Source organism: Sebastes umbrosus, chromosome 18, assembly GCF_015220745.1.
Source record: "Sebastes umbrosus isolate fSebUmb1 chromosome 18, fSebUmb1.pri, whole genome shotgun sequence".
NCBI lineage: Eukaryota > Metazoa > Chordata > Actinopteri > Perciformes > Sebastidae > Sebastes > Sebastes umbrosus.
Window position 1 is genome coordinate 13486761 of NC_051286.1, and position 25518 is coordinate 13512278.

The 25518-nt window shown below is 40.9% G+C and overlaps 1 protein-coding gene across 4 annotated transcripts in view; it reads left to right on the plus strand.

Moving 5' to 3' along the window:
- The window catches only part of LOC119477274 (protein EFR3 homolog B), a 35530-nt gene that overhangs the window by 548 nt on the left and 9464 nt on the right, over positions 1-25518 (plus strand). The window contains exons 1-8 of one of the 4 annotated variants that reach the window (XM_037751272.1): positions 740-1337; positions 12169-12245; positions 15606-15733; positions 16555-16705; positions 18948-19069; positions 19409-19558; positions 22896-23030; positions 24538-24616. In XM_037751272.1, the coding sequence (XP_037607200.1) occupies positions 1253-1337; positions 12169-12245; positions 15606-15733; positions 16555-16705; positions 18948-19069; positions 19409-19558; positions 22896-23030; positions 24538-24616 (927 nt within the window). In that variant the 5' untranslated portion in view covers positions 740-1252. Of the gene's footprint in view, positions 1-739; positions 1338-2826; positions 3390-12168; positions 12246-15605; positions 15734-16554; positions 16706-18947; positions 19070-19408; positions 19559-22895; positions 23031-24537; positions 24617-25518 lie in introns of those variants that run through there. The other 3 variants (XM_037751269.1, XM_037751271.1, XM_037751270.1) reach the window with 3 other exon arrangements.

The window sequence follows — 25518 nt, forward strand, 5'->3', positions numbered from 1 at the left end:
AAATACTATTTAAAATGCATAAAAAGCTGACTTTAAATGCTTTCCAGTTTTAAATCTTTGAGTGGGGATGGTTTATCTGTATCTATTTATTTTTCTTGTAGTTTTCCCAAAGTGCTTTGTAGTTCTAATCAACAGACTTAATATTAAAGGCTTGTCAGTTGCTGCTTTAGATAGATAGATAGATAGTAACTTTATTGATCCCGAGGGAAATTCAAGTTTCCAGCATCACAGTTCCATAGTTCAAAACATGTTAGTAAAAAGGCAGTAAAGAAAGTTAGTACAAAGTACAAAAAAATATACCAGATATAAAAATACAAGGAGATGAAGAAAACTGTTAAAACTGAATATAGTGCAGGGTAACAGCTGTGATACACGACTCTTAAAAAAGTGAGTATAGTGCAGAAGAGACTGTTAAAAATGAGTATAGTGCAGGGTAACTCCAGTAGCTTAGTCTATGAAAGTGCACTGTATGCATGGTATGTGTGAGAGTGTGTCTGTTCTTGCAGTGGGTGTTATGTGTGAATTTGCACAGATATCACTCACCAGACCTTTTGCCTGTGTTGGCATCTGCTGATGGCTACATTCCTTGAACCTCAAGCCCACTGACTGAATGGCTATCCCACGGTGCCCCTCTCTCCCTGCCTCTATCCACCCTCCTCTCCTTGTCTCTCTCTCACCCAGAGAGAGACTTGGGGTGGATAGTGAGGTCCATTGTGTCAGTGAGATGTTTATTAATGAGCGAGGCTGCACACAAGAGAACCAGAGCTGCTATTGAAGGACTAATCGCTAATCTCTTCGTTAATACGGTCAACCTGCCTATGTACTAACATGAATTATAACTAAGGAGCCTCAAGACAGGGACATGCGAGTTGGTGTTCAGCAGGAGTGACTTTGAGAGTTTGTGAAACTTTAGACAGTAGTTTTCTGTTCAGGCTTCACTGAGGGAAAGTGTATGTTTGCGTGTGTATGTGTCTAATATCTATTGCAGCCAAACTGGGGAGTTGTGGATGAAGTGAGTACATTTTTGCATTTAGCTTATCTATCAAGGAATTGTGAATTTGACGCCATTTTTTTGTGAGTATTGGTCGGCTTTTTTTAAATTATAACCGGAAAATAAGGGATTTTTAGTCTGCTGCTTGTAGTTTTGCGTGTATGTTTTTGGCTTTGGTTAGGAGGTTTTCTGCGTCTATAAAAGGAGTAGTGTGTGTTTGAGTGTGTGTGTGTGTGTGTTTGTGGTCTGTTGTTGCCTGCCATGCCCTTGCCTGCGCCTGATGTCCCGGCCTCTCAGAGGCTGGCACTGGACTGTCGTACCCTTCTGGACCATCGCGCTAGCAAGGGTAAGTGACAACACCACCTCCTCTGTTCTCTCTCTGGCTCCTTCTCTGCCTCTCAGTTGCATGAACAGAGATTTATTTATAACTGAAAAGTTGCTTTCCTCCATATGGTTCCGTGACACTTGATATGTCATGTTGCTAAAGGAAATTACTGTTTGGGGTTTCACTTCTGCTGAGCTGCCCCCTGTCTTGTAAAATTGATTTAGCTTATTTCATAGTTTGTTGAGGGTACTTGAGCACTTGAGTGGGTCAGCATCAAAAGGAGCACTGGCTGTTGGATTCATAAAATCTAAAATGTTCTCCGTGGGATAAGAGGAATGTTTGTTCTCCCATCAGAAAGAGATGCTTATAGCTCCACGGGGAATATTGTTGATCAGCAACCAGCATTTCTGGCATGCGAGAGCGTGTGGAAAACAAAGCTTGATTGTAAATGGTTATGATGATTATTCAAGCAAAGCGATATCACACAAGACCCCTGTTGTTCAACCCAAGTAAAAAAAAAAAAAAGAAGGAAATTCACACTATGTGTAGAGATGAATTTCCCCAAAGGAGTTTATTAAAGTATCACAAATACACCTGCTCCAAGCTGCAGTGAAATGCAGCGCATGAATATATCATACAGTAGAAAGATGCAGCCTAAAGATGAACAGCTTCTATCTTTTTATTAGCTCTGCTGCCCAACTGAGAACAATTCACCATCTTTAATTCATTGAACCAGTCCGGATGTAGCCCACTCTCTTCTCCTTGTTCAATCAGTGACAGCCGAGCACTTTTGGTAATTGCAAAACCAAGCTTTAATGGATCTTTGCTTTCTCACACCGGAGAAGCCACTTCTATCTTAGATTGTTTCCAAAATCCTATTTTCAAATGCTGAAAGTCAGTGTTGAAAATGCATGCAGTGTTATATATAAACTGATGTTTGGAATAATGAAAAAATGTGAACCAAAAAAGGTTGAGTAGGCATATATTCTAATCCAAGCACTCGTTCATGCTTTTGCAAGGACACTGCAGCATCACCGGGTTTATGGTTTCACTGCAGTTTTGTGTATTAGAGCCAATTATGTAAACATCATGTCTGGTTTTATGTTTGTCACAGTGTTATGGGCTGGTTGTAATGTTGACAAGTTTTGCTCATGCAGTCAGTGCATTCATGTGCAGGTGAGAAGCTCTGCCATGATGCAGCTGCTGAACAGTATTGTATTTATTATGCACTATGGTTTGGAAAATGAAACCTGGAAGAGAATGAGTCAATAGTGGCATCTGGAAAAGGATATTATTTCACAGTTTTGCATTTAAAAAATAGTAATAGTAAAATACCAGTGAACATGGTTATATAATCGCACAGACATTTTGGTATTAGTCTAGAAAATGGAAGGAAATGTGGTAGAAAGTTGCACAAGCATAGAAGGAAAAACTGAAAGTAAATAAAGCAGGAGGCATGGGAAGATTAATGATGGAGAGGAGGGAAGGAGTGATGCTGGCAGGGGGTGGAGAGAGGGAGAAAAGGAGATTGCGTGGGTGGGAGGTCTCCCTTTCCATCCCCGTGGTGCACATTTCTTTCTTATTCTCTTCCCCACCCGCCCCCCTTTGTCTGTTTCTTTCTCTGCAACTGAGAAAAAATGATTTAGAAGTGAGGTGGGTGTGTTTGTATGTGGCGCCTGCATGTGAAATCTGCACTACCCCCCTTCAGAAGGAGCGCTGTTGCAGAAGATGATCAGGAAAATCCAAGGTCATCACGGCACGCTTCCCTCTGACGTTGCCTTTCAGCCCCCTTTTGTGCGCGTGTGTGTGCATGCCTGTGTCTGTGTGTGTGTGTCTACAAGGCAGGGAGAGCGTGTGTAATTCAGTGCATCGAGCCAGTCCTCTGCACCAATCACGGTGCGCATTTTAGCTCCAAGCACATGTGCAGGCATTTATATCAGAGTGAGCGGTGTGTGTTTGTGTGCGTTTCCAGTGCCTCTTGGCACGGCAGTGTGTCTGTATGAGCGACTGAAGCTGCATTAAGAAAACATAAGCGTCTGTAGTGAGAGGCTCCAACATCACGAGCGATGTACGGTAAGAATAGCAATCACTCTTCCATTGTGTGTATTTGTGAGCTGTGTAAGCATGTAAGTAATGTGAAGCATGCAGCATTCAGCCAGTTTTCCTACATTCTACAAACACGTTTCCTCTTAGCTTTCTTGTCATAGATTGCAGCTGTGACTACAGATTGTATAGACTACAGTGTAACGTCTCCTAAAAACGCATTATGGGAACTTGGGACTCTTATAAGGATACTGCTATATTAAATTACAGTATTAGCTTATGAGGAGACACCGCTTTGAAGATGTTTATTTTTGGTAATAGACACTTATTCGATCGAAACACTTTTTACTCATATAGTTTCCTTCTGTTATATTTGAGGTGGTAACATTGTGTTCCCTAAACTTGTAACATAACTGTTATAGTTATCTGTATGATATACTCTGAGATGTTGTCAAGCGTATGGTGTAGATGTTTAATTTTCTTGTTATGCTTTAATGTTTTTTTAGGGCTGCGCAATATATCAATATTATATCGATATCGTGTTATGAGACTAGACATCGCCTTAGATTTTGGATATCATAATATGGCATCAGTGTTGTCTTTTCCTGGTTTTAAAGGCTGCATCACAGTTAAATGATGTATTTTTCTGAACTTACCAGACCGTTCTAGCTTTTCTATTATTTCCCTTTACCCACTATTATATTATATCCACATTACTGATGATTATTTATCAAAGATGTCATTGTGTAAATATTTTGTGGAAGCACCAATAGTCAATCGTCGCAATATCGATATTGCGGTATGTGGTCATAAATAGTGATATTTGATTTTCTCCATATCGCCCATCCCTAATGTTTTTCGTGATTCTTCAATATTTTAGGTAGCACATAATAAATCCATGCTTCCTTGAAAACAGGAAATGTAGTATATGTGCTGTTAAAGTAAAGATTTGTGGGCTGCAACAATTAATCAATGAATCGATTAGTTGTTAACTATTGAATTAATCACCAACTATTTTGATGATCGATAAATATGTTTGAGCAATTTTTTAAGAAAAAAGAAAAATTCTCTGATTTCAGCTTCTTAATTGTGAATATTTTCTGGTTGCTTTACTCCTCTATGACAGTCAACTAAATATCTTTGAGCTGTGGAAAAAAACAAGACATTTGAGGACGTCATCTTGGGCCATTTTCTGACATTTTATAGACCAAACAACTAATTGATTAATCAAGATATAATCAGCAGATTAATTGGCAATGACAATAATCGTTAGTTGCGGCCGGCCCTATGTGGTACTGAGGAAAATGCTCTTGGTGTTAGCGTCTACTCTTGCTCCGGTGTTACCGGGACATGTTGATATATGGTTCATCGATTAGCACCTATTAAAAATGTAGTGAGCTTTGCTTTGAGTTTACAGACTATTGATGGAGACAGTCTTTGGTTTGTAGTAGGCTGATGGACACAGACACTGCATACTGGAAGCTCAGTTTTCAGGCTTCACCGTGCAGCGGCACTCTGGTGAGCTACTCTATGGAAATGGTGCTCTGGGCTTGAGTCCCTCACAGCCCAGTTTCAGTGGCTGTTTCACTGTGATTCATAGTGTGTCGGATTGGCCTTGTGTCATGAGGATTTGTTGGCAGCTGGGTCTGTACATCAGTATGTCGGTCGCATTATACAAGCCATGTTTGCTTCTTCCACCCACACCGGATCGAATGTGTGCTTTGAATCTGCACATGGATTGATGTCTGAAAAAAAAAAAATATATATATATATATGCTGCACATATGCCTCTGCAAAGTGTGCGTGCTGTGTGCATGCAAGTCTATAGCCTGAAGATACGTTCTCAATGAGGTAGGGCTCGTCGTGACAGAGAGAACGGGGGGATAGATTGATGTTGTGGTTATATATGCAACACATTTGAATAACTGTCATCGTCTGCATGCCTTAGTGACAAAAATTCTTCCTCTTTGTCACGCTTTTCCTAATGGTATCAGCCTCTCCTCCACGATACTCACCTCCTCTCCATCGCTAATATACTGCTCTCCCAAACTCATTGAGCGACAGCTTATGTGCATATTGGCTGGCTGTTGAATCAGCCTTGTTCATTATCCGTTATTTACTTACACTCCCCTCGCCTCTTGTCTTGTTCTCTCTGCGTATTTGTAGATTCTGCTGGTGTGTGCTTGCATTTTACTGGGTGATTCCACTGTTTAAGGATGTTTTGCCCGTTTTTGTTTGCTGATGTAAAAATAGCAGGACTTGGTTCGTCTCTCTGTCTCCCCCCCTCCTTCTTATGTAATAACACCCCTGAAGGGCAACATGCTTTGTAACTGTCATTAGAAGTGTCATGTATTATGCACAGGTACACAGCATGTATGTGGCCACAGAGTGTTTGCTTCTGTATGTTTGTATATGTACTTGTGAGTAAAACCAGTGCTTAAGTTTGCATGATCCCAGTTGAAGGTGAGGTCTAAATGTGTATTGACGGTACTGTCTCTCTCTCTCTCTCTTTTTCTCGTGCAGACACACAACTACACAAACAAACACACACACAGATAAGAAGTGTGTTTGATATTCTCCTTGCAGGACTATATTTACTCTCTCTTGTCAGCCATGTGACTTTGGGTACAACAGAGAAGCTTAGGGACAGCAGGTGCAGATACGATACTGCAAGATGTGCCGGGCTACTTGTCACACACTACCTTCTGTGTGTGTGTTTTTGTAATTAGTTAGACTATTATATTCCTCTAGATATATTCTTTTTTTCTCAGACATTAATGCACAAACTATTTGGTTTGTGGTGCGCTATTGTCCAGGGCTCCTATTAACACTTGAACGTGTTTGTGTAAGTGTGTGGGGGATTTTTTTTGTATATTATCATGCACAAACATGCCTTTCATATCTATTTATTTTTTGTTTGCTTCTATTTTTCTCACTTCAGCATGCAGTTTTTTTTCTACCCTCTATCTCTCTCTCTCACCCTAATGTGGAAACGTTAAGCTGACATCCTGGGGGAAATGGAGAGTGTAATCTGTTAATGTACCAGCCCATTGTTACGGGGATAAAAATAGCATTGTGATTGGCTGGCTCCTTGCTGTGATGATTTAAGGGTTGGGGGCCCCCCGCACATCTGTACACACATGCACACATAAATTCATTCTGCGTGGATGTGTAGCTTAGCATGCAATTAGTGAAACAAGTAAAGAGACATCACACAGGCCAAAGTTCCCCAAGTGTGGTGCACCAGGCTTCAGAGATGTCTGCCTTCTCTTCATTGTCTTGTTCTGTCTACCAACAACCGGTAATTCATTGTTCCGTGCTCCTCCTCAGTGTGTGTGGGTTTTATGTGTGAGTGTGTATGGAGTCCAGCCCCTAAATGTGTTGTCAGCTTGCCATGCAGAGTGGGTGGATGTCGTGAGACCCCCTGTGTGTGTGCTTTTCACCGCCGCTGTCATCCAAATTCATGTCCACCCACCTTGCTGATCTCTCTGAGCTTTTTCCACACTAACCCACCATTATCAACACCAGAAACACTTAACAAGTCTGTTTGTTTTTCACACAAAACTCAACATAACTCTATAAAGCTATACAGTATTCTCTATCAGCTGGAGTAATGTCCAACAGAAACATGGTATTGCAACACATTGGAAGTCCTGAGCACATTGGGAGCAGAATATGTTAACTTAAAATGATTGCAGTTGCACTTTTAGAGCTGAAACAATTTACCGACAACAATTCTAATAATCGATAATTGTTTAAGTCTAAATTTATCATGTAAAAAAAAAAAAAAAAATAACACTAGTTTCAGCTTCTCAAATTTGAGGATTTGCTGCTTTTCCGCCAGTATATTGCAAGGCTGGCGGCCTGAGATGACTCCTCTCCAGGCCAAAGCATTGGGGAATTATGTATTTTTAAGATGTTTTTTAAACTAACGTGTTATACAAATAGCGAACTCCTTTAAGGAATAACTCCGTGCGTAACGTTAGCGAGTGTCGGTGTTTGCGGTCAAGAGAGAAAGAGGGAGTGTGTGTGTGTTTGACAGAGTGACGGTAGATGAAGTCAGCATTAACTAGTTGTGAGCGTAGCAGTGCAGCGTGTGTACAGTTTAGGCTGTCAGTCAATAAATGCTATAACTCCTCAAGACAAAAGTTCCCGTGTCTTGTAGGGTTTTTTCCATACATGACTAAGCCCAGCACGGCAGGGATTTATGTCTCAATTACAACAGAGTTACCCGCCTGGGTGTGTTTAACCACGGCTGTGACTAGTGGTCAAAAGAGCGTCTGTAAAACGGTGATAAACACATTTCATTTCCTGTATTCCTCACAGTAAAAGTCAAGTACAAACAGGGAAGCTGGAGATTCAGTTAGAAGCTACAAAAGTACTCAGAGCTGAACACACAACATCTTCTATCTGGTCTCCTGCACGCTTGTTTGAGGGGAAGAAGGGTGGTCGTAGTGACCAGTATGTGTTACGTGCCGCTTTGAACAACCTTAACACATCAACTGCTTTTCACCAAGCCTCTGAAAATGCAGAAAAACTCCTTTTTTGCTTTAAGATAAATTGGCTTTTGTTTCAAACTGTTCAGACGTATAGTTGAAATTCATATTAACACTGCAAGCAAGTGGCCTACCAGCTGAACTGACCTAAAAAAATAATGGCAGCAACTTTAAAGTCACATAATAAAGTACCTATGAATAGAACTTTGCTTATAACCAATTGTAATGGAAAATGCAGATGCGTGCAGTGCACCACAGGAGTGGAAATAACATGTAAATTGCTACTCCCACTAAGCTGAGCTGTTAAAATGATTGTGGATTTTGGGCACTGGTGTTTTCCTGTGTAAAAAGGTTCCCATGCCATCTCTCCACTCTTCCCCAAAATCTCTTCTGCAGTGCCGACAGAGAGGACGGGACAGATTTGTGCTGGACAGAGAAGATGCAATAAGTAGCACTAATCTGTGACTCATTCAGTGCATCACAATCCACCTCCCCCATCACACTTCCATCTCTGTCTCTTTTTCTCTTTAGCTGCCTCTGTCTCTGTCATTCTTTGTCCTCCACCCTTTCCCTCTCTACTCTTGGGACCTGCTACATTTTTATTAATTCATCGGCGACTCCTACACTCAGGCCCCGGGCCAACACAGCAAGGATGAGAGAAGGTGGTTGGGTGGGTGCAGGAGGAAGGGACAGAGGGACGGTAGGGAGGAGTGCAGAGGCCTCATTAGTGTTTGAAGTGATGGAGGAGAGAGGAGCAGCACTGTCTATGAATAGTCACATGGCTCTCAGAGATAAGCCCGAGCACCAGCTGAGCTCCTGCTGTGGAGTTCAGCAGAACTTTTAGAGAGCAGACAGAGGCCTTGAAAACAGAGAGGCTTTTAAGTCACTGAAAATGCCTTTTACTCTCTTTCAAGGACATCCTGTCTGTACTGACCGCCCTCCTCCCAGGTGTAGGTCACTGATAACATACCAGAAGGCTCATGAATACAGGAATATAGCCCAGAAGAGGGAGCATTATTGGGACGGCTGTGGCTCAGGAGGCTCCTGTCCACATGTCGGAAGTGTCCTTGGGCAACACAGTGAACACCAAATCGCAGCGCCTTGCATGGTTGCTTGCTGCCATCGGTGTGTGAGTGTATGAATAGGTGAATGAGAGGCAAGTGCTTTGGATAGAAGCTCTGATTTAAGGCAGCCGTTTACCCTTTATTGCCTGCGGTGCCTCCTTGCTTTGGTGTAAAAGATGGTCCCCACACTACAGTACCCATAGGGCTAAGCAATATTGTTTTAAGGCCACATTGTCCTTCGTTTGAAATGATTATGTATGACATAGAACATGTTCTTTTCGAGCTGCAGCGATTAGTTGTCAAGTATTAAATTAATCACCAACTATTTTGATAATCGATTAATCGATTTGAGTAATTTTTTTAAGAAAAAGAAGTCAAAATTCTCTGATTCCAGCTTCTTAAATGTGAATATTTTCTGGTTTCTTTACTCCTCTATAACAGTAAACTGAATATCTTTGAGTTGTGAACAAAACAAGACATTTGATGACATCATCTTGGGCTTTGACAAACACTGATTGACATTTTTCACCATTTTCTAACATTTTGTAACCAAACAACTAATCGATTAATTGAGAAAAAAATCGGCAGATTAATCAACAATGAAAATAATCGTTTTAACACTCACATTGTTGTTAATTGTATTCCTAAATTTAGATTTGAAAAGTTGTGAATGAACCAAAAAATTAAACATGTTTAATATGCAATTCCTCGAATAGATGGACATTTAGCCAATATAATATAGAGCTGAAACGACAGAAAGCAAACCAGCAACTGCCTTGATAATTGATTAATCATTGAAGTCATTTTTCAAGCAAAATTGCCAAAAGAAAATGGTCAATTTCAGCTTTTCAAATGTGAGGATTTGTAGCTTTTATTTGTATGTGATAGTCGACTGGATATCTGTAATTTTTGGACTGTCTTTCGGACAAAACAAGCAACTGGAAGACACCTGAGCTCTAGAAAGTTTTTGATGACATTGACATTTTATAGACCATAGAAAATTGTCTGCAGATCAGTCACTTATGTTAGTTACAGCCCTATTATGACATTTTGTGGGGTTTATACTTATAAAGGATCTGGAAATATTGCAGGTTTATGGTTGTTCCTCATCCTTATTATATTTCAAGTGGTCTGTGTTTGAATTTGTTTCATTTTTTCAATGTATTGTGGTTGTAGATCAAATGGAAATCAACTGTATTTAACAGGAAACTTTGCTGTTGTGTGTCTTGTGAAGTGGTGTTATAACTGGGCTCAGCTCATGCATTAGTGAGTCAGACACGTGGCAGCTTATTGCCTCCATCATCTGTGTGAAATGTGCACAGTTGGTCCATTTTATATTCAGAAAATTAATTTTGTGATTTTGTTGAGGACGTGTAGCACCAGTTGACAGCTGGTTTGGGCGATCTAATCTCTGTAGGAGGCTGGGCGTCTCACTGTGCAAACAGTGGCTTCTCACTGGTTTTGTTGGTTGGTTAGAGTTCTTGTGCATTTCTGTCGTTGCATTAAAAAGATGAAATGTGTCGCCTTGGTGTGACGAGTCAAGAGAGAATTTACTGTATGCTGGATTCAGCACACTGTGAGGCAGGCGGAAGCAATTGGGCAGCTGTCGATCTTGTTAATGTCTGGTCAGTAGGCTCTCAGAATTGGGTTTTAGTGCCACATCAGCAAAAAAGGCTTCAAACAGCAAACTAAAATAATGAATAATGAAACGTTTTTCCTTCAGGAGAATAGAAGGAAGGAAGGAAACTCATGTTAGGAGGGAGGAAGGGAGGGAGGGAGAAAGGAAAGAAGAAAAAAGGGGTTTCTTTGCAAATTGTTTTGCTTTTATCTAACATCCACTCAATTTCTGTTGTTTCTATTTGAAGTGTCAAACCATTCATTAAATGTGACTACATCGCTGACAGCATAATGACCTACTTTTTGTCATTAGCTTTTTGTGACTCTTAAACTCATATATCCATGTTTGGTGTAAGCAGGGAGATAATAGTTGTTCTGCAAAGCTGCATGAAGGGTTAAATGATGCATTTGGGGTTTTTTGGAGGTTATCTCTTCTTTTTTTTTTTTGCGTTTTCTTCGTTCTCCCAGGGTACCCTTATGACTCACCACTGCTGAATTCCTTCAACCAATCACAATCCAGCTCTCTGTTTGCTGCCTAGCTTGCCTTTCTCCTCAATGCAAAGTCAGAGAAATCAATCCTCAGTGTGTTGCACTTTTCTCTTCAAGGCTGTCTTGATTGCGCTGAGAGAAAGAGAGACTGTGTGTGTGTGTGTGTGTGTTATCATCTGAGCTGCGATGTTGTGACTGCAATTGTCTTGTGACCACATTCTTTCCATATCTGGCTTTCCTCAAATGCCTTTCGACAGAATTACCTTCACTTGGCCAACCTTCTGTTTTACCAGAGGCTCCATAGTGATGAGCACATCTTCATCCTTTTAATCTTGACCTTCCATTGTTTGAATGACTGCATCACGCCAGCACTGACACTGGTGATTTTAATTCATTTAATTTGGCAGCTTTGGTATTCTTGCAGCCGGATATTTGACTGTGCAAGTTTTGTACATATACTCGCTATATTTTCTGCCCTGATGCAATGAAAGCTATTGATGGAGCTCTGTCAGTCTGTCTTTTCTTTCCATATTCAGCAGCTCCCCAGGAAATTCCCTGCTTGTCTGCACGTCAGCCGATCATTTTTACCTGTCACAGCAGGCGCCTAATAAAATGAACAATGTGTACATTTATATTCAAGTGTGCCACTTAAGTAAGTCCCTGACAGTAGTACTGACGAGGCGAGGGTGTTATCAATACTGCTCGTTAGCTTACCCATTATTAGCTGCAGCTGTGTTTTCCTTGCTGACAAGTCAATTTGACAGTTGTTACAGCTACACGTGTTAAATTCTTTTTTTTTTTTTTTTACCTCTGTGGGGATTCAGTATGATGTTAATGTGAAGTCATTATTAGTTGCTGCCTTAGAATTACTGTATATCACTGTGGCAATAACGGCCTACACCTGCAGTATGTAGTGTCTGTAAGTGTCAAGTGGCTGATTTAAGACAGACCTTATTACTTTGCCACTGTGTTCTTTCATTTACACACAGAACAGACGAATAGTGCTGCGACAGAAGGGACGAGAGAAGAAGACATGTTTACGTGTTGTTTTTCTTTCTCTTTGTTTTTATTGCATTTCTGCCAGTCACTCTGCACAAGTCTAATTAGCCATCTCTCTCTCTCTCTTTTTCTCTTCCTCCTCAGGGGTTTGTGGTTGTTGCGGGGCGCTCAGGCCTCGGTACAAGAGACTGGTAGACAACATCTTCCCAGAAGACCCAGAGGTGAGAAGCTCAAGTGACTTTGTGTTTCTTTAATCATGCCTTTCCGAACTGAAACAGGTATTGCCTGACGTCGATAACTATTCCTAAAAATTGTGTGGCTCTTGCTAATGCATTTGGTCGGGCTGCACAATTAGTCAAATATCAATCGCGATCACGATTTTAGCTTCCCACAACTAAATGCACATGATCGACTGTGATATTGACGTTAAAATGCGTGCTCCGCTCATAGAAAACTCTGCTGCATAAATCAAGCGCTTCCTAAACTAACAGCTAGAGATGCACCGTCAATCAGCAGCTGGTAGAAGCCGGATGGTTTTCAGCAGTCTCATATTCATATATTCAAGTTTTTGCCAGTCACATGTGCAGCAGCCACATGATGGTTTTACGTCGGCACACAGCGGCACAGTCGGTAACGTCACACACAACATGTCGTCGGTGTGGAAGTTCTTCAGCGTGAGTGAAGAAGACATAAAGCTACAATTTGAACAACTGCAAGTACAAAATAAGCCGTGGAGGAATAACCTTAAAAACATTTGGAACAACTAAAACGTGAAATTGCAATAAAATATTTTGTCCCTAAAATCAATGAATAATCGTGATAATAATCGTGATCTCGTGCAGCCCTACACGATACACTGTCTTTGTAAAGATTACTTTAGCTTGCAAGGTTATCAAGTTTAATTTAGACAGGAACAGTGCACAACAGAACACATATTTCAAAAATGTGAGAAGAAATTGTGATAAATAATGCACTGTAACCAGATTTAGCTGGAAGCTTTCCATCCCTGGCAGGTAAATATAAACACCCAGTGTTATGATATTGTCTTAGATTTAGGAAGAGTGAGGTAGAGGTGATAAGAAAAGACTGCACAGCCTCCATACATAACTATCTACTTCAAAGCTGTCGGTATCAAACCACAGACGTTATCTTCGCTACCGTTCGAGATCTGATACAGATGAGTCATAAAGAGAATTAATTTGGGAGGAGAAGAAGGAGCCGAGGAAACTTTTCATAAGTGCCTCTTTGCTACTGCAGTAACCCACTTTACCGATCAGATCTGTGGCCAAAACTGCAGTACACGCACGGGACATACTAGTACACACAGACCTCATTTCCCTATTTTGTGTGTGTGCGTGCACCTGCTCATTGTGCTCCCGAAAAACGGTTTCTAAGTTTGGCTCTAAGCTGCTGTGGCTGTAACTAACAGTATCCCAGCAACTTGGGAATAATGAAGCCGTCTGATAACGTTTACTCAAAACTGTGTTGCACTGCGTGAGCTTGTGAGTGTGTTTGTTCACATTAACTATATTTCAGTGTTTTTCCCAGATAATTGGTGGTACGGTGCTTGTTATATTCTTTGCGTGTGTCTCCTCCACACCCAAAATGTCCCCACAGTGTACGTTACGAGTTTAAATTGGATCGGATATGAGTTTGTCATTGTGAAGAGACTACAATTGACTCTGATAACACTTTACAGACGCCTGCACTGTTTATTTACAGAACTACGAAATGATTGACTCTAATGAACAAAAACCTCAAATCAGCTTTTCACACTGGAGGGTGCTGTTTTTATAGCCAGCTGCAATATTCTGGCTGTGTGATCGGTGATTGATTTCCAGCCACAGGATGTTTTCGAGAAGCAGAGCCATCACCCTGTGCTGACCTCTAAAATAACCCTCTGATGAGAGGATTAGGCCATTGTTTTCACAGCAGACATTTTGACTTGAAAAGCACAGGTGCAAATAATAAGGCCCTCAATTCATGTAGGTGTACCAGGAAGCCATGGTGAGCTGGCATGCACAATAGGAAGTCCCTGCCACTGTAAAATCTTAAATTTAATAACGCAGCTATCATTAAAATGCTGTTAATGTTTCCTGCTATAACTTGTCATGGGGAAATAATAAAATGAATGACAGCTCAATTCCATTTAACTGCTTCAGTCTCAGGTTCCTGGTAATGTGCATGCCGGCTCACTGTCATGACTTACTGGAAAACTTGAATAGATCAGAGCCATTGTTAATGTTATTAGTAACACCTGTGCTTTTCTTACTATGAGAAGTCAAAATGTGTTTATTGCTCACATTATTCCCAGCTGAATATGAATGTTCACTGGGATTTCTTTTGCTGGGCTTTCTTTGTAAATGATGAATGATGTTCTGCCCATGTATCACAGTTAGTATTTTTAGAGTCACTTTGCTTTGCAACACACACAGGATACTTATACAGATTCTACCAGCCCTCCTGTCGCCATCACATGACAGTCTTATCTTATCATTTTACAGAGAGTTAGCAGTGTTACTTCCTGTTCTCTTTGGGAGTGCTACTTCAGTGACTGTATGTTTTGGCTTCTGCCTGAATGTAAGCAGGATCTCACTGGACTGTAGATGTTTATAGCTCTCTCCTCCCCTTGACCAGACTGGAGAGCAGTGAAGTAGGTCAAGGGGGAAAGTAGGAGGTGAAACTTTGTGAACTAGTTATACTCTTACAATTTGGGTTTTGAGGAGAAATACACAAGTCAGTATACACACAATTGCATTAGCTCGGAAATGTTGATGGAATAGTAGTGGAATACATTAATTTGTCATGACCTATTTACCCTGATGTCAGTCAAAATGCCACTGATGTTTTACTTGGCGGAGGCAAACACAGCCATTTTGTCAGTCTCAACCAGCTGCCTGTTTGTTTAATGAACATACCAGCTTCATGTACATCTCATCTGACCTTATTTTGGGTGAACTACTCTTTTAAGGCCCAGACACACCAAACCGACATCAAAGAACTAGCGGCGACGATGGCCGACAATTGCATCGCCTCGCGTCGCATTTGTCTTGGCTAAAAACTTGCACTCGAACACCGTAAGACTACAGCCAACGACCAACTACCATGTACATAATGCGCCTGCGTGAGAAGAAATCCATACTAGCAGGTAGCGGTAGTCTGTATTCCTTTTTCACACCACTCTCGCTCACCACTTAGCTTCATTCCAGATGGCCATGTATTGATCAGACCAGATGAAAAATGAGAAGTTCTGTGTGTGCCCTTTTGTCTTTACTTGTTTACTTGCTTTCCTCACTTCTGTTTCTCTTCTCTTGCACTGATTCGCTGAAGCAGAACAGCCAATCAGAGTGATTTCTTTCAACATGCTGAATTGGCCAAAAAGCCGCAGACTAGTGCAAACGGTGCGGGACTCACCACAAACAACTAGGCCGACAGACGTTCCCCGATGGCCCGAAACTGGCCAACGGTCGGCTTGGCGTGTCAGGCCCTTTAGGATTCTAAATTATGTAAATGAGACCCTAAAACTTTCTTATATTCTCTATTTTGTCCCACCCCCCTCTTTCTTCCTGTCACCCTTTTAGGATGGTCTGGTGAAGGCCAACATGGAGAAGCTGACATTCTACGCCCTGTCGGCTCCAGAGAAGCTCGACCGTATCGGAGCCTACCTGTCTGAGAGATTGTCAAGGGATGTGGCCCGACACAGATACGGGTGAGCATCACCAGTCAATCGCCGTTCAAAACAAGTCTCTCGAAAAACAAGTCAGCTGTCTCTGCCCTGACAAATACTGGGTGCACATTTTGTGTGTTATTTATTTTCTGCCACACCTCAACTTAACTGATTTAAATTCAACACAGTTGAAGCGAATATATTAAAATCCTGGTAAGAATTTGAGGTCGCCTTGCTGTGAAGTAATAGGAAAAGTGGTGCAGGGAATAGCCTTTCTTCATAGAGATTTAGCCAGTCAGACAGTCCACCAAAGAGCTTTAGATGCTTTAAAGATCCTCATTTTCGGGCCTGTCTAAAAGGATACATATCACATGTATCCCACATGCAAACTGGATAAGAAACCATAAATTGATGCCATTGCATGTACACAAAATAGGTGTTTTACACTTTTCTGTCTGTACAATGATAAAAAGTCTTGTTTTTTTAATAAAAAAAATAACATGGCTGGTGCAGGGTCATCGACTGTTTCTGTCTGTACACTCTGTACTTACTTTATATGCCACCGAAGAATCTTATGACTCATAACTGGGACACACTGTGATGATCCTCGCCAATGCAAACAGCCTGTACAGATTACATTTACACTTGGCAGAGTCCAGCTGAAATCTGTTCAATATGCGAGTCTCCAGGGTTCGTCTGGCAGTGCTAATCACATTTTTATTTCTGTTGCTGTGTGCAGTTAGACATTTTAGAATATATGGACGTATTTTATCATACGTATAAGATATCCAGACACATTTTATTGTCTACAGGGTTAATGGTGTCATCCCGATGTTTCTGTGTCTCTTTACCCTCCTCTTCAGGTATGTGTGCATAGCCATGGAAGCCCTGGACCAGCTGCTGATGGCCTGCCACTGTCAGAGCATCAACCTGTTTGTGGAGAGTTTCCTCAAGATGGTGCGCAAGCTGCTAGAGTCCGACAAACCCAGCCTGCAGATCCTAGGAACCAACTCTGTGAGTTTAAGCGTCCATCAGATGTTGCAACGATTAATTGATTAATTGTCAACTATTAAATTAATCGCCATCTATTTTGATAATCGGTTAATCAGTTTGAGGAATTTTATTAAGAAAAAAAAAGGTCAAATTTATCTGATTCCAGGTTCTTAAATGTGAATATTTTCTTGTTTCAAAACAAGACATTCAAGGACATCATCTTGGGCTTTGGGAAACACCGATAATATTTCTTTTTCTTGTCTGTATGATTAAATTCAAGGTAGTTTTTCGAAGGACGTACAGTTTCAATTTACTGCAGAAGCCAAACACAGACAGTTTTGTGCTGTAAAAAACAGAATTTAGTAAGCATAATAAATTTGCCTAACCATAAATTATTGGTCACAAGAAACATAAAAACTAAGACAGGTTTATTTTACTGACATAAATTTAGATAAATACCCACATCCTCGAACTGTTGGCCACTAATGTGTCTTCGTTCCTAAGCTTTTAAATTCTGCCCATTTCAGTGGATTTAGAGATATTATCTAATCAGAAGTTGACAGGGCGCAATTACTTTCCTGATGTGATGGCACAAAGTAAAAGATGTTAACCTTGAGAGGAATACTGCGTCAGTAGTTGAGGAAGATCAGAGCTCATCAAGAGAGTGGTGGGCAGAGGGAGTGGGAGTGATGAGCGTCCTCTGATGTGGGAAACTGCTATCAGCGCTGTCGGCCGGGTCAGCAGAGGACATATAAAGGAAATCAGATTAGCTGCACACCACAGATGCAAAGCTCCGCAGTCATCTACACAGATTGACGAGACACGCCAACCTCTCGCTCATTAATCTTCATGCTATCAATCTTCCTTACACACACTCACGGGTGTGTGTATTTAGGACAAATGCAAGGGCCATACAATGATCCATTCATATACACACACACACACACACTGGTGCTGCGTAATTAATTGTGGATCACAGTGCTGTTTAACATGATCAATAGCAGGAGAGGGATTGTGCAGTATGTGCTAATTTAAAGCTTTGCATTCAGAGTGCCTGTTGTTGAACACTGTGCAGATATTGATTGGGATTAGTTTCGCTGTAATTGCTCGATCCATACATGCACAACCCTGAACTTCGTCACACATAGAACTATGCATATACTGTATTTTTCAGTGTAAATAGTCACCGTCTTAGTGTGCCTTGTGTGGCTCAACCTGAAGCAGACCAGAGTCGGAGAGAGGTGAAAGGAGCGGATTAGAGAGTTTATCACCACAGGACTCAAGCACCGGCCAGGTTTTCTCCCACTCTATTTCTCTGACCTAAAGCCCCTGTACTGCAGAGCCCCTTCTAACAAAAGCCAACACATCAGTACCTGAGTTAGTGTTTCTGTCAACTTGCTTTATGTGATGTGATAGAAAAGATTTAGGACAGGGGTTAGTTTCTCCTTTCGTAACCTTTAGTCGCAACAAAAATGTTAATAATCGCAGCCCTCCATCGCCTACGGTTTTAGACCCTTATTCTTAAAGCTTTCAATCAGACAGAAAGTCTGTTTCAGCAGACACAGAGTTGATGCATTGATACCTGGAAGCTGCCCAGTATTACTGCCGGTAATAGTGGGCAGCTTCCGGGTATCAACTCCTGCAGCAGCTTACTGCAGCACCTGAGCACAGAAGTAGTTATGGGTTCACTTCATTTCATTTGCTCAAGTGTACTTCATCTAATTTCAAAACCACTCCAAATGCTGATTTTCTACACAGGAAATAGATTCATAAGGGGCTCCTCTAGATGCTTATTTTCTATATCAACTCCTTTTTAACCTTGCTTTTTGGTTTACTGCACTAATCCAGCCTGTATTTTTGAATGTATGTACTTTAATAACCATCTGCTGTACTGTTATGTTGTTACATGATTCTTGCTTCAGGTAGCATCCGTTCTGTGTTGATTGTAAAGAAATCTAGTTCTTAATTTATTAATTGGAGAGTGCTGTGAAGCTAAATGTCAGCATGTTTAAATGGTGACATTTTCTGGCCCAGCGGGAGAGCCCCCCTCTGCCCTGTGCTTTTCACTCTTAATGAGATGTTATGGCGCTGTGGTTTGACTTTAATTTAGGAGATATTCATCATGGGGATTTAGGCTTATTTCATTAAATAGTTTTTATCAAATTGAAACAAACTCTTAACAAGCTAGAGCCGTTCAGGAGCAGACTTATTACTGTAAATCTCTAGAGTTTGACACATTATTTTACTCTTCTTACCTTCTCAGTTTGTGAAGTTCGCCAACATAGAAGAGGATACACCATCTTACCACCGCAGTTATGACTTCTTTGTGTCGCGCTTCAGTGAGATGTGCCACTCCAGCTTCGAGGACCCTGACATACGTACCAAGTGAGTGGACAGATGTCTGATTGCGCTAGAGGCTAGAATTATTAAGTAGCTGCTGTTTTTAGACTGCTTCAGGAAGTCTTATTTTAGACCGCCGCTGCCCCTGGACATTTTTTTATATCTTTGTCAGAAATGAAACCTTTCAAAGTGATCGTGTTGTCAGCTGCTGAAAATAGACAAAGTGACATCTTTGATCAGTTAAATATAACTCTGCAGAATTAAAGTGTAACAGCTACAGACTAAAAACTAGACAAAAATAAGATTTCCTAAATATAATCATCCATTTATAGATTTAGTTACCAGTGTCTGATTTCTGATCTCTTCTATTTCTGTCACCTCCAGGATCCGCATGGCAGGTATCAAGGGCCTGCAGGGCGTGGTGAGGAAGACTGTGAATGATGAGCTGCAGGCCAACATCTGGGACCCTCAACACATGGACAAGATCGTCCCCTCGCTGCTTTTCAACCTGCAGAGTGGAGAGCGCACAGAGAGGTGAGTGATCACAAGGAAAATGTCAACTGATTGGGTTTAGTGTGTTGCTGTTCATCAGGCCTGTCGTAAATATTTAATGGAATACCCTAGTGTTTTCTTTTTCATCTGTCTCTAATCCACTTACAGTATATCCAGATAATTTAGGCATACTGCCACTTGCCCCAGTTGTGGTTTTTCAGACCACTCCATCATTTGTCTGCATTATTTTTTCCCTCATATGACTGATATGATCATATTTATTGTAAAAATGCAAGGTACTAGTTTCGTATTTTAATTTAATTTAATTTTAGTTTTGACTTTTCAATTTCATTTTAGTTTAGTTTCAGTTAGTTTTCAGAGTGTTTTGGCTAGTTTTAGTTTAGTTTCAGTTTTTCAAAAAGGTTCAGTGTTAGTTTTTATATATTCTGTTTTAGTTCTAGAGTAGTTTTAGTTTGTTTTTGTTAGGGCCAGGTATAATGTCTCAGAAGTATCTAGCTACATATACATACAAAAATACATGGATGGAGAACTGTGTAGGAATGACCATATTGTGTATGTTAAATGTTTAATCTTTGTGCTACTTTAGTGAAGCAATTACGGCATAGCGCCATCTCCTGGAATGCCAAGTCCGTTCAGTTTCTGTGGTTCAATGTCACGAGAGTTGACCTAAATTCATGCTATTTCCTTTTTTCAGAGGTGATATATTAAGCTAAAAAACTAGAACGTAATGAATTTCCATTCATTTTTATTTTATTTGCATTAGTTTTTAACCCAGGCAATATTGTTTCATTTTAGTTTTTGCTTATTTTCGGTTTAGTTTCAGTTTTAGTTTAATGTAATAACCCTGTGATAATGTGGATTATGTAGAAAATGGGTGAAGGCTTTACCTACTAAAAGACCTGTTTTTAATAAAAGTGAGTAAGTGCTCAAACACGTTATCCTGACTGCAGTTTAAGGCAGGTGAATACGGCCCTGGTGTTACCACGTCATCCTCACACAACAGGCCAGGCTGTGTGCCAACATGTGGTGACAAAGTTAATGACCCAGAATGAGTCAGCGTTGACCCGCCATGCCTCGGTCACACAGCCCAGAAAGCCATTGTGTTGTAGCCGACTGCTGCTGTTTGTCTTACGTTAGGCCATATTTGTCCTGGCAGTCTGGTCAGCCATCACCCATGTCATTCATCATCATTGTCATCACTGAGTGAACCCACTGACAGCTCCGAAAGGGTTTGCCCACCTGCAGCGTCCAAGGACAAAGACGCAGAGAGATGGGGAGAAAAATGAAAGGAGAAAGGAGGAGAGCGTGAAAAGAGAGTGAAATGGGTGGAGAATAAAAGCATCACTATTGCATTGAGAGCTGGAGATTGCCAGTAAGAGAGAGAGAGAGGGAGAGAGAGATGCAGAGTCTGGAGCCTCCCTCTCTTGGCAGTATTCCACATACTGGAATTCACTTTGACGTCAATGCTGAGATCTGGAGGTTAGGGGAGGCAAAGGGGGAGGGCAGTGAGAAGATCAGTGGAAGATTATGTGGAGGGTAGATAATAGGAAAATATATGTAAATGTGGAGTGTGGTAAATGTGGAGCTTATTGAAAGAGAGAGACAGATGGACAGTCAGAGACAGACACACTCCACCAGAGACACATTTCCCTCTCAGCTTCCCTTCTCTCTGTGTGTATTATGAAGCCTGCCCCTGCTGTGCATCCTCAGTTATTACCAGCCATAAAATCCACAGCAGTCAGCACAGTCTAATTAAACTCCCAGATGGTGCATTTTTCTCTACATTAATCCCCATGCACACGTACTAGTTCATTTAAAGATCAAATCGGGCACAGTTCTAGCAAAGCCTTCTGAAAGATGAGACAGATTTCTGCAGAGAGTTCATTTCCGGAGATACTAAAATCTTTCTCTGAGCTCCGTTTTGAGTGTTCAGATCAACTACAAGCCTGATTGATTGGTTTTAATGTGGTGTGTAGGAGCATGCAAAGGCTTTTATGTTCCCCAAGCTATTCTCCTCAGCAGAACATTTGAACCGAAATGATCCTCGCCTTTAGACTGAAAAACAGCCTCTGTGAGTTGTTTGGTGAAAGCAAATATGAGGTCAGATCGCCGTAGCCAAATAGGCTTTGAGATGATGGTGTTGCTGATTTCTCCTCTCGTTAAATGCTTGCGAGTTTCCAAATCATTAGACAAAACTGCAGTGAGCGGCTGTTAGAGTGACCTTAGAGTGATGTCTCCCGTGGGTGTTTTAGATGCACTTTTCATTTGGACAGGGGTCAATGAGAGTGGCTTTGTAAGCATTATTAGCTACTGCTGAACAAATGCAAAACATTTCACCAACAGCAGCTTAGAACTCACCTGAGTTTTCCACATTAGGGCTGCACAGTTAATCAAATTCTATTGAAATCGCAATGTGGCCGACTGCAATTTTCAAATCGCAGGATGAGGAGGAAATCGCAATATTTGTTAAAGGTGAAATGTGTGTCAAAATATCATTTTAAATGAAATATTGTTGTGCTGCAGAGATGTGCTGGCCTACACATCATATTCTACAGACTTAAGAAAACATCTTTGTTTGGCACAGATCCCCGTAAAAATAACACCATAATCATTTTTAATGTTTTTCAGTGAAAATGAGAAGAATGATGTAAAAATGCTCATACCCTCTAATATCATATCATATCACAATTGCAGTATCAGTCAAAATAATCGCAGTTAGATATTTTTTAACTGTTGTATTAATCCTGTATTTTTCTTGCTGCAGCTGTTTTCCATTGCCCCCTCAAATGTCAGTGTCTTTTTGTGAATTTGAGTGAAGTTAGAGGAGCCACTGAGAGGCAGGAAGTTACATTTCCTCCACAGCAGCAGCAGCAAACAAGATGAAAGAGTGAGGCTGTTTAATAAATAATGTCATCATTGGTGGACCACCCGAAGCTAGTCATGACTGTAATGGAGTTATAGTGAAGGTTTTAACTATGCATGAGAACAAAGACAGGCTGGAGTGCCTGCACACACTTGCACACATATACAAACTTAGACACGGACGTGTCCCCCATGGTGATAACAGATGTGCAATACACAAATGCGCACACACATGATGGCGAACAGAGTCTCTTAATTGTCACTGCAGAGGGAAAAGTCGCCTCAGGAGGGAAAGCTGCAGTGACACAGCAGTCCTGAGAGTGTTTTTGTGCAAGAAATGTTAGTGTTATTGAATCAAATTGATTTCAAACTCTCTCTCTCTCTCTCTCGCCGTCTGTACCTCTCTTCCCCCTCCCGACTCGACTTCCCCTCCCCTGCTCTTTCCCCTCCTCTCCCTCTCTTTTTCTGCTTTCTCACCTGCATCGCTCCCCGCCAGCCGCTCCCCCTCTCCGCTGCAGGCGTCGGAGAAGGAGAAGGAAAGCCCGGTGGAGCTGACGGAGCGTTGCTTCAGGGAGCTGCTGGGACGTGCCGCCTATGGCAACATCAAGAACGCCGTCACGCCCGTGCTGATGTGAGACAGTAACACAAACTGTTCTATCCTCTTTTTGTGATTTGTTCCTTTATGTATTTGTTGTTGTTTTTTGACGCATTGACTAAACCCTGAAGGAAGGACGCATCTTAATGTGTTGCGGCATTTTTATCTGTGCGTGATTGGCACGAGGGGGTGCACCAAGGTCAAAGCAAGGTTAGATAGTTGTTCCAGACAAGTGCGTGATTTGCAGATGGGACATTTTAATTTGTATATTACTGCATTTATGTTGAGGTCTGCCTTGCAAGGTTGTAATTTTATTACAGTTGTAGTTCTTTTCTGACAAGATATTGTAGATTATCTGCTTTTTCACAGCTTCATTGTGCTTCTGAGGTCATCTTCTATGATGATGTTATTTAACTGTGGATGTCTTCAAAGGCTAGTCCTCTGCGATTAGTGTTTCCTTTTTAGTTGTCTGTCTCTATCCATCTTACGCTCTCTTGTTATTTGAATCAGTTCAGCTCTGCTCAGATGTTGTTGTTTTTGTCTCAGCCGTTCCCTGTGTCTCTTTGAGCCCTAGACATTAACTATTCCTTTTCTTATTGAGTTGACTCATAATGTTTTTGTCTGTTATATATCCACCTGTTCTTTGCCCCTCTTGGCTTTCTCCCCTGCATCTCAGCTAGTGTTTATAATCCCTCCTGCTTTATATTTCACTGAAGTTGTTGGTATAGTCTGAGTAGCAAGTTAAAGCTAAATGAGTTCAGAGATCTGACGAGGAATACTATGGATAAAATATGTATGATGTGTTTGCAGGAATACTGCCAGATAATACAGCTTATAATTACACAGCCACGTATTAGTTTGGATTCAAGCTGATATGTATAACAACATGAAAAGCCAGCAAAAATACAATATATTCAGGGACTTGTAAGCCTATAATTGCCTTTATTGATTTATTTTGTACTCCAGAATCCAACTGCAACTCCAGTAACCATTTTCTTGTGCAGTTATATATTACATTTATATTTCTTTTGAACACTCTTAATCCATCCATTTTCAGTTTTCTCTCAATTTTCCTTTCACTTCATATCACTTGTCATGTGCCGTGTGAGACCAGCTCTCGTCCATCCCTGTCTCTGTTTCTGTCTGTTTCAAGCTTTAGATATTTATTTCAGTCTATCTTCCTCTTCTTTTTTTCTGTAAACATAAAGATTGGGTAGTAGTGGTCATGATGATGTTGGATGGATGTTATGATCCTGATCGTCTTTCTTTGCATCATGATGACCCCATTTCTTTGCATCATGATGACTCCATTCAACAATGAAAGACAGAGTTAAATGCCTACGCGTCTCTAGATTCTTCAATCATTGATTGTGCCTCCATACACTTTTATCACATAAGTAACTCCCCTGTGCTCCATCATCAAAAAATACATATGGAGTCTTGATGTCTGGGCTTTTTTTGGGAGCTATAAATTTGCTCTCCATCACTACCATCACTGTATTATTACATCTTCTGTATCCTCCTCCTGTCTGTGTTCCCCCAGGCACTTAGATAACCACTCTCTATGGGAGGGGAAGACCTTCGCAGTGCGTTGCTTCAAAATCATCATGTACTCCATCCAGGTTAGTGATACAGTACCTACATATTCACAAAGACCTCTTCCTCACCCCTTTTTTCTCTCTTTCACCCTGTTGACCGTAAATCCAGGTCCAAATGGAATCCTAGAACCTTTTGTGTGATTTACACAGTGCCATGTTTTTATCTCTGTAAAGTGTTTTTTTACACAATTTATGGACGGAAAGTAGAAACATGCTCCAGTATTCATGGAGTTTACAGACAAAAATAGCTTTGAAAAGGAGAGATGATTGAAGAGTCCATTTAGGCATCAACCCTTCCCATCACAGCTGTGATTCATTTTGGACATGAATGAAAAACGCAAGTCAGTGACGTGCTGTATCTCCAGAGATTTTAGTGCACATACCAGGAATTATACTCTGTTATTTATGCATCTCTCTTGATGTACTTACACATAAATAGAATATAACAGCTATGACAACAAAGCTGAACAAATAAAGGTAGAGGATAGACAGGACTGTTATGTACTCATGACGTGAAAAAAATAGGTGTATATATAAATATTATGTAAATATATATAAAAAGTATTAGTGACCAACAATAAAATTAAATAAAACGTCTATATACAAGTCAAGTGTTCTGTAAGTTGTAAACAATACAAATAGTGCACAGAAATAAATACTGAATGGATGTACATGGACTGAATGATTATGTGCATGTAAAGATGTCTATATACTCTATATATAGTGTGTAGGATTTATATTGACACTGACAAGATAATATGTAATATTAAAAAAATAGAAAAGAAACGCACTGCCTCTGCAATCATCTGCCTTCCCACACCCAGTTTATCAGATATGAACCGCAGAGCCATCACACGCCGAGCACTCACAATATCAAATAACACTGGCCACCCCCTAAACCAACACTTTACTACCATCTGATCGGA